The 17,218-nt window shown below is 57.9% G+C and overlaps 5 protein-coding genes across 5 annotated transcripts; 2 read left to right on the top strand and 3 right to left on the bottom strand.

Moving 5' to 3' along the window:
- Positions 1–734: 734 nt before the first annotated feature.
- Positions 735–5,023, bottom strand: SCHCODRAFT_02748850 (uncharacterized protein; the record flags this gene model as incomplete). Its single annotated transcript, XM_050347223.1, has 6 exons — positions 735–1,282; positions 1,330–1,514; positions 1,566–3,410; positions 3,463–4,468; positions 4,523–4,950; positions 5,002–5,023. The coding sequence occupies 6 exons, from the start codon at positions 5,021–5,023 to the stop codon at positions 818–820; spliced, it is 3,951 nt and encodes a 1,316-aa protein (XP_050200176.1). The 3' UTR covers positions 735–817.
- A 1,300-nt stretch (positions 5,024–6,323) lies between these two features.
- Positions 6,324–7,205, top strand: SCHCODRAFT_02599984 (uncharacterized protein; the record flags this gene model as incomplete). The annotated part of the gene is made up of 4 exons (XM_003031619.1): positions 6,324–6,357; positions 6,407–6,561; positions 6,611–6,706; positions 6,762–7,205. The coding sequence occupies 4 exons, from the start codon at positions 6,324–6,326 to the stop codon at positions 7,203–7,205; spliced, it is 729 nt and encodes a 242-aa protein (XP_003031665.1).
- A 2,574-nt stretch (positions 7,206–9,779) lies between these two features.
- SCHCODRAFT_02626897 (SART-1 protein) lies at positions 9,780–12,738 on the top strand. Its single transcript, XM_003031620.2, has 8 exons — positions 9,780–10,100; positions 10,239–10,262; positions 10,314–10,495; positions 10,543–10,644; positions 10,698–10,873; positions 10,927–11,032; positions 11,081–11,356; positions 11,408–12,738. Exons 1-8 carry the CDS (start codon positions 9,934–9,936, stop codon positions 12,658–12,660), a joined length of 2,286 nt encoding a protein of 761 aa, XP_003031666.1. The 5' UTR covers positions 9,780–9,933; the 3' UTR covers positions 12,661–12,738.
- SCHCODRAFT_02626895 (uncharacterized protein) lies at positions 12,732–15,002 on the bottom strand. The gene is made up of 8 exons (XM_050345382.1): positions 14,814–15,002; positions 14,518–14,711; positions 14,375–14,461; positions 13,769–14,325; positions 13,505–13,719; positions 13,311–13,439; positions 13,109–13,254; positions 12,732–13,053 (listed from the first exon to the last, which is right to left on the bottom strand). The coding sequence occupies exons 1-8, from the start codon at positions 14,932–14,934 to the stop codon at positions 12,790–12,792; spliced, it is 1,713 nt and encodes a 570-aa protein (XP_050200175.1). The 5' UTR covers positions 14,935–15,002; the 3' UTR covers positions 12,732–12,789.
- A 183-nt stretch (positions 15,003–15,185) lies between these two features.
- SCHCODRAFT_02626893 (uncharacterized protein) lies at positions 15,186–16,007 on the bottom strand. Its single transcript, XM_003032053.3, has 4 exons — positions 15,867–16,007; positions 15,802–15,819; positions 15,668–15,751; positions 15,186–15,431 (listed from the first exon to the last, which is right to left on the bottom strand). Exons 1-4 carry the CDS (start codon positions 15,930–15,932, stop codon positions 15,345–15,347), a joined length of 255 nt encoding a protein of 84 aa, XP_003032099.1. The 5' UTR covers positions 15,933–16,007; the 3' UTR covers positions 15,186–15,344.
- Positions 16,008–17,218: the final 1,211 nt, after the last annotated feature.

Genomic DNA, 17,218 nt, shown 5'->3' with positions numbered 1-17,218 from the left:
GGGGCGCATAAAAGCGAAAGGTTCCGGTCTCGAAATCTCTCGAAGTGCTTTATATGCGGTGACATCACGGATGAAGAGGACGATGATCAAGTTCCTTTGCATTCGAACTTCGATCTCCGGCACAGCCGTCCGCGCCGGCAAGGCACGGCAGGCACGCGCCGCGCACGCTCATCATCAAACGATCATCATCGACGCGTCGCGTCCGTCCCCGTCCATTTCCTGCCCCGCTCATGCGCCGGTGGAGTCCCTCACCTGCCGCGCTCTCTCCCCCTGGTCTCAGTGCACAGGAACAGATCCCGGTTGCCAGCTCGTCGGCGATATACGAACACAAACGCAGGAACGCCGCGGCTGCGCCGAGAGGTTCGGACTCGCGGCGCGCCCGCTGCCATCCCTGCCAGCAGGGCTGTGCACCCTTCCCGCTTGTCGCAGCCGCACACAATCATGCAATGCGGCGCTTATCGAGGCGCACCACAACCGAAAGGAGGCGACCGACCGACCGCGCATCAGCCCACCCCTGCGACCCACAACCCTTTGGGATCGCCAGACATGACTTGGAGAACGATGACAACGGCGAGGGGAGCTTCGCACCAAGAGGTAGCAGATCACTGGATCGCCTACAATGGAAGTCTCGCGTGCTTGATCATCAAAAGCCTAGGCCCGATGGAGAATTTCCTTTTTCAGCGCAGGAGACGGGACGCGGTCGACCGTCCATGCCGCGGTCAGTCGAAAGAGGCGAGGACGCGTTGTATGCTGGACAGAGATTGTGATACTCTACATGAAGAATACAGTAAATCTACTTCCCCCTTGAGTCAATCAATTACATGGTATTAGTAGGTAGCGGGCGTATGTTCTCCTTGTCGTTACTACTGTTCGGGGGCACGCACCCGCGCTGCGCGGCACCGTCTACGGAGGCAGGAAGCGGGGGCCACACACAGATCTGAGCCTTTGGTATCCCCATCGCTGCCTGCTCTGCTTCTCCGATTCGAATCGCCGTGGCCAGTTCGGAGTCCAAAGGCATCTCGTCGCGCCAAGATGGATGTCGGTCGGTGAAGTGCTGGTGATAGTTGTACTTCCAGTGCGTCTGTCCGCAATACGGGAAGGTGCAAACGACAGGAACGTTTGTGCATGGGCGCTTCTCGTCGAACTTCCTCGCTGCGTGCAACATGAAAGCATAGGCGCGCGGACAGTTGGAGTGCGCCGCGCCGCTCTTGATACCGATCCCACACGCGTTCTCGCCGACACCGGGTCCACCGCAGAAGCCGCAGGGGTATTGCGATGAGACCTTGGAATGATCAGTCAGAGAACGCGCGCCTCTCACGCACTACTTACTGCACGAGTCTTACTTGGCTCGCCTACATGAAGGAGAACCTTGAGCAGATGTTCTCCCATGTGGCGCTGGCGGTCTGTGTCCTTGACGTTGGCCCTACTGCATATCGTGCAAGCTTGTTGTTTGCTCTTGAGGACAATGTTGGCCGTTGTTGCTGAGGTCGCCCAGATCATGCCCCGCGGATGAGCTGCAAGAAAATCAGAAAAATCATCAAGGCTCGTAAGACGCACGGACAGACCTGGATTCTGGCGAACCATGTACGGGTATGCATTATGTGCCTCCCCATAAACAGGGATTGCGACCTGAAGGCCCTGCTCACTTCGGATAACCTTCCACAGGTCGGACCAAGCCGAGCGCAATTCCGTGTTGTTGATTACCCATGTCGCATCATGCACGATGTCGAGGTTGGCGTCCTGAAGGTCCTCTGCCTCTACTCGACTGTAAGCAATCGGCCGGACGAGGCTTCCGACAACGGTCACGGTGGAATCGCGTATCGGACCAGGCGGTAGCAGCGCTGATTCCTTGCGCTTGCTAGCCGAGAAGCCAACATAATTCCCCTCCCAAACCCACTGCGCACCTTCGCCGTCGAGGGGCTTCAGTGCAAGGACCTGGCCAGAGACGACGTACGGCGAAGGGACAAGTTGTACTTCCGAAATGGGAGCCGACGGAACGTGTACGGGGTTGGGCTTCGACGCCTGGGTCTGCTTGATGACGAGAGGTTTGACAATCGCGATGGAGATATCCTTGCCATTGGGAGACACGAGCGTGGCGAATAAATCTCGGAGCTTGAGATGGGTCGAGAGACTGGCCGTGACCGTATGATCTATGGCCTCCTGCATGCCCTGCGTTCCAGCTCTCCCGGCTGCGGTGAACCCACGCACCCTCCAGTTGCGCTCATGGCTCAGCCGCTCGCTGCCCAGATTGAAATGGACGCTGACTATGCTCTTCTTGGGACCAAAAACCCCATCTTCGTTCAACTTCGCGAAGGCGCTATGTCCATCAACTGCATGCGCCGCAATCTCGGCCTTCTCCCGCGCGAGCACAGTGTCGAAGTCGATGTCCAGAGTTGTTGTGGTCCCGTCTGCGAGAGACGTCGGGATCGTAGTATCTGTAGGAGACTCGGCATGGGGAGATGCATCGCCAGTGACGGAGCGGTCGATGTCATTGGAGATGGCGGGGTATTTCCCTCCAAGAGGCCGCATGAGGTCGGTATTCGGGCGCGCGAAGCGTTCAGTGAACGACATGTCCATACGGACTTTGTACTTGTCCAACGCTGCCTCGGCCGCGCGAGCACCCTCCTTCCAGCACCCCACAAGATCGCACGACTCCGCTGCAACCTCGCCGTGCCAGGTCGGCGGGCGGATGTGATCCATATCGCGGGCTCGACGCATGCCAGCACCTGGTATCGGACGGAGCTGCAACCGCCGGCCTAAGCGCTCTAGCTGGGGGTATCGCTCAAACACAGCTGCGAGGTTGATAGCGGCCTCTGCACGCTGCTTGAACTGGAGGAGACTCGCATTCGGGGAATGGCCACCAAGCATGCGGATCAGACCGAAGAGCGCTTCGACGACGTCGTCACCGAGGAGACAGAAATAGACCCCCAGCTTCGGATTCAAGCGGAGGGTCTTCGCTATGAGGTAGACAGCTGCTTTCACCATGCATTGGAAGTCGTTGTACAGTTGGTTTGAGCAGAAGTCGCGTCCGTTTCGGGCGTAGAGTGCTGAGAGGATGTGCGAGAACTTGACAAGGTAACGGTACTGCTCTGAGAGGGTGAGAGCGGGCTCAACGAAGGGCAAGACCAGAGCCTCGAACATCTCTCCCAGGATACATAGAGCGGTGAACTCCTCCAGCTCGTGCGGGTCCATACCATCGGTGTTGATAGTGCGTATGTCGGCGATTAGCCAAAGAAGCTTGATAGCGCGGGGTACATCCTGGGCGTCATCTGGCTGTAGGAGGGATTCAATTGAGGTATCCGGCCACCGCCTATTGGGAATGCGCTCCAGCCAGATATGAAGGAGAGCGGGGTTGACCTTGACGCCATTGATGAACATGCCGTCCTTCGAGCAGACGAGTGTACAGGCGCCTGAAGGATGTATCAGCTCGTCGGCAGAATGGGGTAAGGAGGGATAGCATACGCTTCATGAGATGCTTGTAATCAAAGTCCATGGACACACTATTCTTGCCGATGCGCGGGTTGAGGCCAAGGGGGAAGAGCTCGTGCAGGTACTCCCAGAGAGGATGTCCCACTCGAACTTCCTCACACATACAGATAGTGAATAAGGACGCTCGTCGAATGGCGTCTCCGTCAGAAGCAACATTGAAAATCGGCCCATACTTCTTCGCGCCATTTTCCGAGCGGTCCCAAGCCTCCAGCGTGTATAGGATGAGCTCAACAGACTGTGCATAAGACCGCTTCTTGCAGGTAGGGATAAGGAAGACGGGACGCGCAGCGTAGCCCGTGCGAGCGAGGCGTGAGATGGCCCCGACTGATACTTCGGTTGCGATGTGGACGGTCCCGTCGCGAACCGCAGCTACGGCCGCTTTGACAGTCTCGCAGTCGTCCCCGACACGGACCGACTTCAGGCGGTTGCTATGCTCGAAACACGGACCTCCCAGCGTGTCGTTCTCCTGAACGTATTCCACCTTCGCCTCGATCATCGTCTCGTCGATGGCCAGCGTCAACCCGCAGCGTTCTAGCGGCACGCTTCGCTCGAGGAGGCCACCCCTTGGCGACTCGTGAGGGCCATAGACGGTGTCAATGTTGCTGGCAATGTCGGTAAGTCTGATGCCCTCGGTAGAGACAGTCATGCGGTAGAGACGTCGATGCGGCTGGATGGTGTTGAGCGAAGGCAAAGCGAGGTATGAGTGGTTGAAGGCATAGACGGCACTAGCGCCCCCGAACGAGTAGAGTATGACGGCGAGGTCTATGTCGACTTGAGAGTAGTTACGCGGGTGGTACTCTCCATTGACAGCCTTGATGAGGTAGGAGAGAGTCTTCTTCGCGCTCCAGCCCTGCTTCAGCGCGTTGGCAAGGACCCTGTGCAAGCCGGGCACAAGATTCTGCCCCGCATACTCGAGTATCTCCTGATGTTGCTTGACATGTCTGCGCGCAATCTTGAGCGACCGTGAAGCGTTCAACTCCTGCGAAATTGTATCAGTGGGCGCGCATGTACTGCAAATGCGAAGGAGATATACCTGTAACACCATTTTCTGAAGCTGTTTCGTGAGATGTCGCGCACGACTTCGCTGCTGGGCATAGTTGAGCTGCCCATACGAATGGACCCGATCGAAAGGCCGACGAGCAATCTCCTCGAGAACATCAATCTCGACCTGAGCGGCTTTACACGCTGGACATGCGTCTTCTGTCACAGCGATTGTGCGACGGCACCGCTTGGAACGGGCACGCGGAGGCGAGAGGGATGTCAGATCATATCCTAGCCCCGCCCCCGACCCGTCCGCCTGCAGATGGAAGGGATACGAGACCTCGAAGACACCTGCGTCCCATCGCACGCTGATACCGTCGCAGTGTCGTGTCTGAGTTGGGAGAGGGGGCTGCGTGCGATCCGAGCATGTTGAATCAGTCGTCCAGAAGGCTTCGGCAGGTGCTTGACTTCTCTGATTACCTATAGGCTACGTCAGGATGCATGATAGCTACAGAGGGTGTGCAAACTCACCAGCGCACCGTTTCCCGAGCATGTGACTCCTGATCGACTCGTTGTTGGCAGTGGGGGCGAATGTGGCAGGGCAGGCAGGGTGCCAGCATTTTCTACGCTGGGTATCCGACGGTACGTTGGGCAGCTCTGGAATGCGCTGGGTATTGGGTGCAGAGGGGGACCGCCATCGCAGTGGTGGTCGGATGGGTGGTCCGAGGACGGGTTCATGCTGGGGCTCGTGCTGCTGGGAAGGCAGCCAAGAGGAATTGGGGAAAGGAGAGCTAGAGACATTATTCCAAGAAGGCCAAGAAGATGAGATATTCGAAGATGACACGGTGAGAAGTTGGTGAGAAGTACGAGCTGGCGGCGCCAGCCAACGGTGGCGAAATCGAGCTCTTCAAGTCCAATCGGCCTAGGATGTTGTACACGCGGGGCCGCTCGAGATGGTGGTTGTGAAGAAGGTATGAAATGCATTGCGTATTCGACTACAGCGGGAATGACGACGAAACGAGCGAGACGCGACTAGGACGCGACGAACACTCACAAGGAGCGTCGAGGGAGCGATCAGGTGCGCGCGTACATGCACTACGTCACATCAAAAAAACTACCCGATTTGGGGGGGGAGGGGTCGAAGCACGCGAGACTTCCTTTTGGGCGATCCAGTGATCTGCTACCTCTTGGTGCGAAGCTCCCCTCGCCGTTGTCATCGTTCTCCAAGTCATGTCTGGCGATCCCAAAGGGTTGTGGGTCGCAGGGGTGGGCTGATGCGCGGTCGGTCGGTCGCCTCCTTTCGGTTGTGGTGCGCCTCGATAAGCGCCGCATTGCATGATTGTGTGCGGCTGCGACAAGCGGGAAGGGTGCACAGCCCTGCTGGCAGGGATGGCAGCGGGCGCGCCGCGAGTCCGAACCTCTCGGCGCAGCCGCGGCGTTCCTGCGTTTGTGTTCGTATATCGCCGACGAGCTGGCAACCGGGATCTGTTCCTGTGCACTGAGACCAGGGGGAGAGAGCGCGGCAGGTGAGGGACTCCACCGGCGCATGAGCGGGGCAGGAAATGGACGGGGACGGACGCGACGCGTCGATGATGATCGTTTGATGATGAGCGTGCGCGGCGCGTGCCTGCCGTGCCTTGCCGGCGCGGACGGCTGTGCCGGAGATCGAAGTTCGAATGCAAAGGAACTTGATCATCGTCCTCTTCATCCGTGATGTCACCGCATATAAAGCACTTCGAGAGATTTCGAGACCGGAACCTTTCGCTTTTATGCGCCCCGGAATGCATCCCCACTACTGCTTCGCCGCCCCCTGCGCCCACGACGCCTGCGCCGCCGACAGCGAGCTGCTCACCATGTTCTCCGGAAAGGTCTCACGATCTGTCATCGGTGCGTGTTGTGCGGCGCCGACGAAGCTGTAGAGCTCACCGTTGCCCAGAATACCTCGTCGACAAGTCCATCGAGACCGTTGATCATGCCATCGGCCGCAGACGCGCCTTTGGCAACGACCTGGCCAGGCAACGCCTCATGAGCTTTGTCTCAAATGTCATCTACCGCGCCGAGGTCCCCATCGCCGTCATCCTCGCAACACTTGTACGTCCCAGCGCCATATCTCCTCCCATACTTCCTCACGTCCGTGCAGGTTTACATCGAGCGCGCAAAGGAGCATCTCCACATCACAGTAGAGGACTTCGCCCACGAACGTGTCTTCCTCGGTGCATTGATTGTCGCGGCCAAGGTAGACTTGTTTTGTGGCCTACCTTGACCGCGTCTTGCTGACACGAGCGTGTCAGTACATCAACGACGCGTCCCCCAAGAACGCCCACTGGGCGCTCTACACAGGCATCTTCACCAAGCGCGACGTCTGCCTCGTCGAGCGCGAGTTCTTGTCGGTGCTGGATTTCTGCCTCATGCTGCATGCCGACGACCTGCAGACCCATTATGACGCCCTCGTGAAGTACTGCGCCTCCGCCTCCGCCCGTCGCCGTCGGATTCCCTCCGCGCTGCCTTCGCCCACGGAAGGTGTCCCCCAGCTCACCTCCGCCTGGAGCCCCAACTCGTCGGATGCATCCTCGCCCGCGTCGACCCCGCCGTCCACGCCCGAGGAATTCCCCGAACAAGAGTTTATCGACGAGCGCTACATGGACAAGCGCAGCGACGACCTCGTCAACGCCTTCCGCTGCATGTCTGTCTCGCATCGATCCCACCCCTCTTCACGGCCGGTTCCCGCCACCTAAACCCCGCCGTCCCCTATACTTCCAGCCGGCGCCTCGCCTCTGCCGGCCGTCTTCGTGCTTCGCCATAGCGAGCCGATCACCTGCTCCGCCTTTAGCGAGCCCATCTATCATCCAAGCGGCAATGCGCTCCACCGGGAGACGCACAACAAGCGCCGCGCCAGGGTCTCAGGACCAGCCCAGAGTTCTGTTGAACTGCTGCGCCTGGACGGACCCCTCACCTACCTTACGCTTGCCCTAACCTATCTATGACCTCTGTACACACGCCTGTGGCTGCGCAGCCTGCGCTTCTGATTCATCGCGCCGTGGCTGCTTCTTTCGCCTTCTTTCATATACCTTACTAGCCTTCTCGCTCAGCATCTTACGTCGACCCTGTTCTCGCACCATCTATCCCAAAACTCCACACCCACCTATCCCCAATCGCCTCCGTGCTACCCTTCCCATCTCGCGCATCTATTCTCCCATTCCTACCGTCCTCGACCACACCCCCTGTCTCCTATAACCCCCGCCGCCACCACCTACCCACTCGCTGCTCTCTGCTATCCGACTCGACCCAACTGTTGTACCATATACGCACACGCCCGGCGCCATACGCCCAGGCTTCCACTCTTGCATCCCGGTTTTCATTCTCGCACTTCTATGCTCCGGCCCCATATTCGCATTCCTATGGCCCGGTTCCATATTCGCACTCCTATGCCTCGGTACCTCTGTCGCACCTCGGCTCCCCCTCTCGCATTTCACTGTACATCTGGCACTACAGCGGCACATACACGCAACGCTCGCATTATTGGACTGTCTTACTACTGGGATTATGGAGTCATTTGCATTGAAATTCGTCTGTCTCGCGGTGGTTCGATTCGTGCGCCAAGTCGAACATTGACCCAGCCGTCAAGTATTCGCCCAGAGCGCTGCCTCGCATCTGCCTAGCCGCCACCACAGTCGCCCAGCCGCCGATGACTCGCCTACTCACTCGGAGACACTCGCCCAGCCGCTGCACGTTTGCCGGCACCGCCTTGCGCTGACAATCTGCGTGCGGCCGACTCAACTGTCAAGACGCCATATTCCGCCAAGAAGAGGTTTGTCTGACGATTCGCGAGGCGCTGCTGGACGAGGCGCTGTCGATTGACCCGCGAGACGCCGTCGACTGGCCCGCGAGGCATTACTGTGACCACGCACGCGGCGATGTCGACGTCGGCATTGCCTGTTGTGTATACGCGCCGGTGAGAGCGCTGCATACACGTCGGATTCCGCGCCTGCATACACGCCGGAGACACCACCTACATAAAGTCCCTAAATTCCCTCCCCTTGTCTAGCCCGCGTTTGCAATTCCCTTTGTTGACATTGCCTCCGCGTGCCGCCATACTTCCTGCCCTCCTCCATCTCCTTTGTCAAGTTCCACATTCATGGCTTGAATCTTCGGTATCACACCATAATGTTCGACATCTTCCCCTCCCCTTCAATCTTCGGTATCTCTACCAGCCCTCTAACCCTTATTTTGGCCACGGCGTGAAGATGTCTCAATTTACGCATACAGATCTGAATAGTTGAAGGTCATTGAAGGTCAAACATAGCAATTATATTCAGCCCAGTCCAATACACCTCGGTATTTCTCTTGTCAAGATATCTCAAGAGACAGAGAGAGGAGGCCTATCACGAACGCCACCACGCCTTCGCAACGAAGTCTGCAGATGACCTGCTTGAGCGCAAATATCAGTCGCTTTCACGCAGATACCATCGCCTCAAGGCCTGCCCATCGACGATCATTTCCCAGCTGCGGCAGATCAGCGTGCGGTGGCCGAGGATGGCGGCGTGTGGGGGAGGGCTCGTGTTGTGCTAACGGCGCCTATCCAGCGGCAGTTTCCCCGCGGAAGACGTGCGTGTGTACGCAGTGTAGCCAGTTCGGGGTAAGGTTGCTGATGCTGAGTGAGAGACGCTAGAGCGGACGTCGGACGGAGGGAGGCGGATCCCGAGAGGCAAGCGGATTGGATTGAAAGCAAGAGTAAGGTTGATTAGTCAATGCATGCGAGTGCCTAATGACGCGGAGGACGACGCACAGGGGTAGTGTAAGCGACGATCTTCCTGGATTTATCCCGAACGTGTGCTGGGCATGCTGGGAGGGCTGGTGGGAACCGGGGATGTGGCGAGGATGCGTGCCTTGTTGCTGGCAGGCGAAGGCGTCGAGGAAGGCAGTTGACAGCCTAGCGGAGGGTGGCTGATAGTCGATTGACAAGCAAAGTAAAACGAGAGTATGCGTATCAGATATGAGGCCTGGCTACTTTGAGAAATATTGACAGTGTATTCGCCGATGCGCCTGAGGGATGACTGAACTCGAAAGGTATTTCAGAGCTCGAGTAGCTCGCGAGTAGCAATGGAAATCATAGCGCAAAGATACACCTTCACGCATTGGATGCCCTGAGAAATCGACGCAGCATAGTCCGTTGCCTTCAAAGCATAGGATGGTGCCGAGATGGTGATGGTTCAAGTTGGACTTGGAAATCAACAAGAGTGACCGTGAGCAAAATTCGCCACAAATCCTTGCGTCAGCCGATCGGGCCGGAGCTGCCGCATCCCCTCCTCATCCTGAACTCTGAGGGCGGCAAAGCTTGTTTCAACGGCTGTCCTTTCCTTTCTATCTCTACCCCCTTATCCTGCTCTACTCTCTTCTCAGACCACTTACGACTAGACCGACGACCATCATTCATCCTCCTTCTTCCCGCGCCATACCTCCAAAATGTCGATGGAAGAGAGCATCAGTCTCGAGGAGACGAACAAGATTCGTATCTCCCTCGGCCTGAAGCCCCTCACAGACGACAAGGCGCCAGCCGACAGCCAAGAGGAGACCGCAGCGGAGAACTACAAGAAGCAACGCGAGCGCGAGGCCAAGGAGCGCGAAACAAAGTAAATCATCTTCCTTCCTCCCCCTCCTTGCGCGGCCACCATGCGTCATGAGTATGCATTGCTCCGAGCAATGCGTGTCACGCAAGGTTAGCTGGCCCCGTATATTCCTGAATTATCTGACTTGAAATCCGTTTGCAGGAAGATCCAAGAGCGTATTGCGAAGTGAGTACGTTTGTTGAAGCAGTGGTGCGACTGCTGACATACTCTTGTCAGGCATCGAAATAAGCGAGAACTCAATGCGTCGCTGAAGGGCGCCACTTTGGGTGACGCTGAGGGCGACGACGACACGCTCAAATGGATCAAGCGCAGCAAGAAGAAGCAGAAGGAGTTGGCAGAGAAGCGGCTGAGAGAGCAGGAAGAGCAGGAGAAGCAGGTGCTCGAGGAGTACGGAGAACGTGCGTGCCAGACCCTGCCACTTAGTCCTTCACTAACGTTCGCTCAGGCGATCTTGCGGGCCTCAAGGTCAACCACGACTTCGAAGAGCTCGATGAGGGCGAAGACCGCATCCTCACGCTCAAAGACAGCCGCATTTTGGACAATGAGGGTGCGTGACATACTCGTCCTGCGCCTTCATTCTTCTAATTCCCGCTGTTGCAGAGGATGAACTCCAAAATGTTGAGATGGCCGAGCATGAGCGCACGAAGAAGAACAATGAGATGAAGATCAAGAAGGCCGACTATACTGGCTATGATGATGAGGAGTTTAAGGAGGGCCATGTCGGTATGAAGCGTGCGGTGCTCGCCAAGTATGACGAAGACATGGACGGCGAGACGGTGCGTGGCCGTACTCGCACCAGATACTTACGGTTGACTCATGAACATCTCAGGGCTTCCGTTTGGGTAGCAGCATAAAGACCTCTAAGGCAGCTCGTGCCGAGCAAGAACAAGCAGCTGCGTCCGTGAACAAGACCCTCCTCAGCATTGACTACGAGAGTGCGTCTATCCTCCATCTCATGTCACGCCTTTGCTTAACTTCCACAGAGGTTCTATCCACCGATGACTACCTCAAGGAGGGTGATGTCGGCTTCAAGAAGCCCAAGAAGAAAAAGAAGCATCAGGCGCGCAAGGTCACTGTTGACGACACCGACATCAAGCCCGACGAGGCAATGGACGTCGATATAAAGCCGGTCGCGCGAGAGCGGAATCTGGATGCCAACTTCGTGGATGACGACGAGCTGCAAGCCGCTCTTGCGCGCTCGCGACGAGCAAAGCTGAACAAGACGAAGAAGCTGAAGCCGGAGGATCTCGCGAAGAAGTGTGAGCCTTATCATTATTGTTACCGTGCTTCGTGCTAATTCATATCGTCAGTTGCGGAAGAGCGTGCACGCGAGGAGGCTGAGGCCGAGCAAGCAATCAAGATCGAGGAGATCGAGGCGGTCACCGGCGAGGAAGGTGGTCTGACGTTCGACGACACCACCGAGTTCGTGCGCGCCGTTGGCCTCAACCCAGTACCAGAGCGCAGACCGAAGGTCGAGCCTCGGGAAGCGTCCCTCAAACCCTCGCGCGAGGTGTCGATGGCACCACCCGCCAGCGAGGGTGGAGATGTTCCCATGGACGAGATCGAGACCAACGGCGCCGTCAAGGAGGAGCCGGAGGAAAACGAGATGGCCATGCTGGACCAGATCGAGGCTGCTTGGAAGGCAGAAGCATCCTCGAGCGAGGCCGCTGTCGCCGCCGCAGACGAGGTCGGCACACAGTCAGAGCAGACCTTCAAGTCCATGGCCTCCACCCTTGGCATCCTCCGCCAGACCGGCTTGCTCGCAACGCCGAACGCCGACCAGATCGACCGCGAGAAGACGCAGCTGCAGCAGAACCTCTGGCTCGCCGAGCAGAGGCGGCGCGTCGCCCAGCGCGAGATGGAGCGCCTCGCCGCGCGCGGCCAGCCGAAGGACCAGGCGCAGCGCGAGTACGAGAACCGCATGCGTGAGCAGCAGGAGGCGCGCGAGCAGCTAGAGACCTTTAAGCACTACAAGCCCGACATCAACATCGTCTACTACGACGAGTTCGGACGCTCGCTGACCCCCAAGGAAGCGTGGAAGGCGCTCTCGCACCGCTTCCATGGCAAGGGCTCAGGGAAGGCGAAGACAGAGAAGCGGCTGCGCAAGATCGCCGAGGAGCGCAAGCAGCAGGCGATGTCGAGCGGGGACACGCCGACGAGCATGGCGAGCGCGTTCCAGGCGCGGCAGGAGAAGACGGGGCAGGCGCACTTTGTGTTGTCTGTTGGCAACCGCGGCGCGGTACCGCAGGTGGACGGCGCGTTCGTGGACGCGCAGCCCCTGGGGAAGAAGCAGGGGCAGGAGAAGGACGGGAAGGGGAAGAAGAAGGGCAAGGGGAAGGCGGAGCAGCAACAGGCGGCCGCGAACACTGGGTTCATGACGCTGCCGGCGCCGCAGGCGAGTCCGGGGCCGCGCGCTGGGTTTTCCAGGATTGGGACGGTGGCGGAGGCGGATCGCAGTGGGACGGGGACGCCGGTGGGCGAGCGGTCGAAGGTGCAGTTTGGGCTCAAGCGCAAGGCGGAGGGCGAGCACGAGTCGACACCGCCGCCTGCCAAGAGGCAGTGATTGCCACTCATGCGCGCCTCCCTTGGCCTGTACTGCTAGCTATATGATATCTTCAATGCTCATGGACATGTGTGGTCATCAAGGGTGTCATGATTGAGTGGCGGTGATAAAGGTATACGTCTACTGAATCTACTGAGCAGGAGGGAAAATCCTCACTCCGCGCTCGACCGCCAAAGCATCCACCGCATCGCTTCCTTGCGCATCCTGCCAACTCCTCTTCCCCTCCGGCACCCGCAGCGCATCAAGCAGAACACCCGCCGCCTTCGGCGCGAAGGGCTGTAAGCAGACGCCCACTACGCGCAGGAGGTCGACGGAAACCACGTGTAGATTGTAGGCCGCTTCTGGCGATGTCGTCTTCTGGAAAGGTGCAACGTCGCCGAAGATCTTGTTGAGCTGGAGAGGTGTGGTCAGCCAACTTCAACAAGACACGAGGATGAGGCCTACTCACCAGCTTCAACGCCTCCGTGATGTGCGTAATTGCACCCGCGACATCCATATCGAGCAGCCGTTCCTCGACCTGTTCAGGCAGTGCCTTCGCGATGGTGTGAAGCTCGCGCAGAGGATCGTCGGTAGCAAGCGCAGAGAGTACTTGTTCTTTATAGATTATCCTGTCAGCATTAGTCGCTTGACGGTCCCCAAGCAGCACTCACCCAAGCTCTGCCTCGGCTCGTGCGCCCCAACGCGCTCCATGACCTTCTTGGAGGTCGAACGAAGGTAGAAATTGCCAAGAAGGGATTGGAGCTCCTTGGTGTGCTTGACGAGCTGGACTTCAGACCAATCTGAAATGGGTTAGTATACGAACCTAAAATACATAGCGCTGTGTGATAACCCATGGCGTACTCACCGACATCATCTCGGAACTTGCCTCCCACTCTCGCTAGATAGTACCTCACGCAGTCAACGCCATGACGCTCCATTGCGTCGAAAGGGTCTGCAACGTTGCCCAAGGACTTGGACATCTTGCGCCCTTCTACTGTCCAGTGGCCGTGAGACAGTAACCGTCCTGGTAATGGGAAGTTTAGGGCGACGAGGACCGCTGGGAGGTAGAGGGCGTGGAACCTATGGCAGTCGTGTGAGACCACACATTCGAGCTCAAGGCAAGACTGACCTCAAGATGTCCTTCCCTATGACCTGCAAATTGGGCGGCCAGCCGCTGCGCGCAATAGCTCCCTGATCGAACACCCCCGCCGCGTCCTGCTTGAAGGGGTACCCCACTCCACTGAGGTAGACCAGCAACGCGTCAAACCACACGTAGATTGAGTGTTCTGGGTCCCCTGGCACCGGCACGCCCCACGACAAGCGCGACCGTGGTCTCGAAATGCTCAGGTCTGCTAGCGGCGCGTTCTCGAGGATGTCGACAATCTGCGCATGAGCCTGAGGAGGGTAGATGCGGGTCGGTAAAGGGCGAGTCCCGTTCGCGTCCGCGCTGTTCTTGTAGTGCTTCAACAACGCGTCCTGGAACGCGGATAGTCGGAACATGTAGTTCTCCTCGCTGGACCACTCGACGGCGTTCTTCGTCTCGGTGGAGATCATAATGGTCTTCGTGGGGTCCTTAGGGTCGGGCACGCTCTCAACTTGCGCGTCGGTGTAGAAGCATTCGTCGGAGACGGAGTACCAGCCGGCGTATGCGGCCTTGTAGATGAGGCCCTTCTCGTCAAGACGTTTCTGCATAACGATGTAAGCAACATTCAGGTTGAGGGGCCTTGGCACGCACCCATACGTCCACCACTGCCCGATGATGCTGCTCAGAAGTCGTGCGCATGAAGACCGTGTAACTGATATCTGCCGCCTGCGACAATCTCTGTAGGAGCATGTTAGGGATGGGTAGCTCCTCTTCAGCAGAGCTAACGGACACACGCGGAACTGGGCGCTCAGAGTATCACAGAAGGCGAGGGGCTCCTCGCCTCGGGCCTCCGCTGCGCGTTGTATCTTGATGCCATGTTCATCGGTGCCCGCCAGGAAGTATGTTGGCTTTTCAGGGTGCCTGAGGCGACTATAGCGCGCGAAGATGTCCGCAATGACGAGGGAGTAAAGGTGACCGATGTGGGGAACTTGTTTGTGCGGATGTATCAAGCAGAGAGGACAGAGCGCGAGGGGAGGGTCAGAGATACTTTGGTCAGCGTGCGTACATATCCTCTGCATGAATTACTTACCGGCATTGGGATAGAAGATGGGAGTAGTGATGTACGAGGGCTTGTCCGCCGCAGACTGGAAGAGTGCGCGAGTCCACCGCCGCGAGAGAGGACTGGTACGCCTGACGCAGTGTCTAAGCATATTTCTTCGAAGTCCAAGATTGTCTCCACACAGCCCCGTAGCAATTCGCTACTTCAGAGGGACACGAGTGGGAGGAAGAGGGCGCGTCCGGAGAACAATGGACTCGCGATCTAGGTGGGATGCGGGCCGATCGGCCGACCGGCAAGCACCGAAATCTGGACCCACAAGTGCCAAGTTCAATTCCAGTTCAAGCGGGAGTCAGCCGTTTGGCTTCTCATCGGCGAGCGCATCTTGAGCGGAAGAAGGTCAGCCAGATATGGCAGTATATGCGGCGCCATAACATATTGATTGAACCAGATACAAGTACAAATTTCGCCCTATACCAATGCAGTATTCTGCCAGCTCGGCCGTAGACAGAATCATGCTTCCTTATTCTTCGACTTAAGCAGCCCTATATCTTGATATTCTCATCACATAGTCGGTTGGATGTGCTGCGGAGACGCAGGCATGGTTTCCCTCCCACCAGAGTCGTACTGAACCTCGTACCCTTCGCCCACCTATGGTCACTATCAGCAAAAGGGTGCAGCGCAACTGGTCAGCAGAGTGACGGCGACCATTCAGTCAAAGAGAAGCTCGGAGACGCTGGAGTCAAGGGACCTGAGTAACGTGCGAAGTGGCGTTCCCAGCATGGGTCGCCTGAGTGTGCTGGACCGACTCACGCTCGTCGAGGGTAGTAGCAGATAGCACGCCGGCGACTCGGGTTCTGAAGACGGAACGGAATACAGGTGCTCACCACGCCGAAGTACTGCAGGGCGGACACAATCACGCCGGGAATCCAGTCATTGCTATTGGCGCGGCGGACTTGAACGCGCTCGTTCTGGCGCAAGAGGTCAGCGGCAGATTAGACGGCTATACTGCGATGCATACCACTTGAAGGCGGCGAATCTGAAAGCAGTCAGCATCAGGATGGACAAGGCTCTGAGACAGCTTACTCGTCCTTGCTCCTCCGGGTTGGAGACCTTGCGTCCGGAGCTGAGGGGGGCCTGAGAGCAACCCATGTTCGACGGCGAAGAAGTAGTAAGCGCGGGTGGCAGACGAAGTCCTGAGCGACCGCGAGGGTGGCGAGAAGGAGGAGTGGCCTGAGCACAAGCCCCCAAATGGCTTGGGCTTATATACCCCTTGACTCGCCCGCGAAGAACCAACAGAGCACAATAGCTCCCCGTGACAAGGGGGCATCCCGATCTGGCCTATCGAGATCGGGCCTTGTACTCCTGGTCGCAGCATACACAGCCCGTATCTACCCCTCGGCGGAAAGGCCAAGCGAGCCCACCTTCAGCCGCACAAAGGGAAGCAACGCGAAGCTAGGTACGCGAACAGCTGCCACGGAGCGGACGTGGAGTGCCCGCTGGTTGTGTTCCGCCGGCAATGGAAGTTGAGTCGGCTGGGTCAGCAGGCAAGAACTAGCCTGAGAAGCGAAGGCGTGTTTGCCGTGGGCTGAGGGTAATCGTAGGCGCCGGGCGCTTAGAGGTGCATTGATAGGCGGGGTGACGAGTTCGAGGCCGCTCTCGGACGTGGTTCGGGCGCTGAAGCGCTGAAGGCCTGACCATTGGAGATAAAGTTGGTCTGAGGGTAATAGCAAGTGACAGCGACTCGTAGCCTTACTCTAGCGCTCGCCACCAAGCGGCGATCAATAACAGAGCTAGTAGACCGGTTCCTGGGTAGTGGATCAGGGCAGCATAGACGGTGGTGCTAACCCGGGGCATTTCCGACCTGCTACGTCCCAATGATGTACAGATCACGTCCGTACGACATGCTAGGGAAGGAACTTCCTGCTTGAGACAAGTAGCGGTCACAAGATTGTCTTGTCGGTGTACGGACGTACCCAGAGAGGGCCGGCAGTCGACACGGTTCTGGGCGATAGCGCGCGAGAGAAGAAGCGGAACCAAAGACTCGCGAGCGGTACGATGTGCACGGAGGTTCACACAAGCTCCCAGGGAGTGGCAAGAGCAGCGCGGCGGGAGAGAAAACAGAGATGACAAGCCTTCTGGATCCGGCAAGCGGAGGCCAAGATTGAAAGGCTTCGAGGAACCGTCTGTATGATTGGGGCCGTAGAGTCCTCAGTATGGCATCCTGCGCGCTGCCCGCGCCCGTTTCTGCATTCCCGTCAGTTTTCTTCATAACTATGTGAGTCCAGAGAGATACAAACTGACAGCAGGTCCGGGTTACTTTCAGTGTATTTCAAGGCAAGGAGATGACGAGACCGTAGGGCCAAGGGGAGGGAAGTCCGCCTTCGTAATTCGAGCCATATGCCTTTTGCGGGAGCGTCTCCGCAGGTAGCGGGTCC

Source organism: Schizophyllum commune (assembly GCF_000143185.2).
Source record: "Schizophyllum commune H4-8 unplaced genomic scaffold SCHCOscaffold_6, whole genome shotgun sequence".
Taxonomy (NCBI): Eukaryota; Fungi; Basidiomycota; class Agaricomycetes; order Agaricales; family Schizophyllaceae; genus Schizophyllum; species Schizophyllum commune.
This window is presented reverse-complemented; position numbering and strand designations above follow the sequence as displayed.

What these genes read in the sequence shown, in the direction of transcription:
- SCHCODRAFT_02626897 (XM_003031620.2), top strand. Translation starts at nt 9,934, where the DNA reads ATGTCGATGGAAGAGAGCATCAGTCTCGAGGAGACGAACAAGATTCGT. An exon ending in GCCAAGGAGCGCGAAACAAA is followed by an intron (nt 10,101 to 10,238) that starts GTAAATCATCTT and finishes ATCCGTTTGCAG; the next exon opens with GAAGATCCAAGAGCGTATTG. An exon ending in CCTCAGCATTGACTACGAGA is followed by an intron (nt 11,033 to 11,080) that starts GTGCGTCTATCC and finishes TAACTTCCACAG; the next exon opens with AGGTTCTATCCACCGATGAC.
- SCHCODRAFT_02626895 (XM_050345382.1), bottom strand. Translation starts at nt 14,934, where the DNA reads ATGCTTAGACACTGCGTCAGGCGTACCAGTCCTCTCTCGCGGCGGTGG. An exon ending in CTCTGAGCGCCCAGTTCCGC is followed by an intron (nt 14,462 to 14,517) that starts GTGTGTCCGTTA and finishes ATGCTCCTACAG; the next exon opens with AGATTGTCGCAGGCGGCAGA. An exon ending in ATAGGGAAGGACATCTTGAG is followed by an intron (nt 13,720 to 13,768) that starts GTCAGTCTTGCC and finishes CGACTGCCATAG; the next exon opens with GTTCCACGCCCTCTACCTCC.
- SCHCODRAFT_02626893 (XM_003032053.3), bottom strand. Translation starts at nt 15,932, where the DNA reads ATGGGTTGCTCTCAGGCCCCCCTCAGCTCCGGACGCAAGGTCTCCAAC. An exon ending in CCCTGCAGTACTTCGGCGTG is followed by an intron (nt 15,432 to 15,667) that starts GTGAGCACCTGT and finishes TAGTGACCATAG; the next exon opens with GTGGGCGAAGGGTACGAGGT.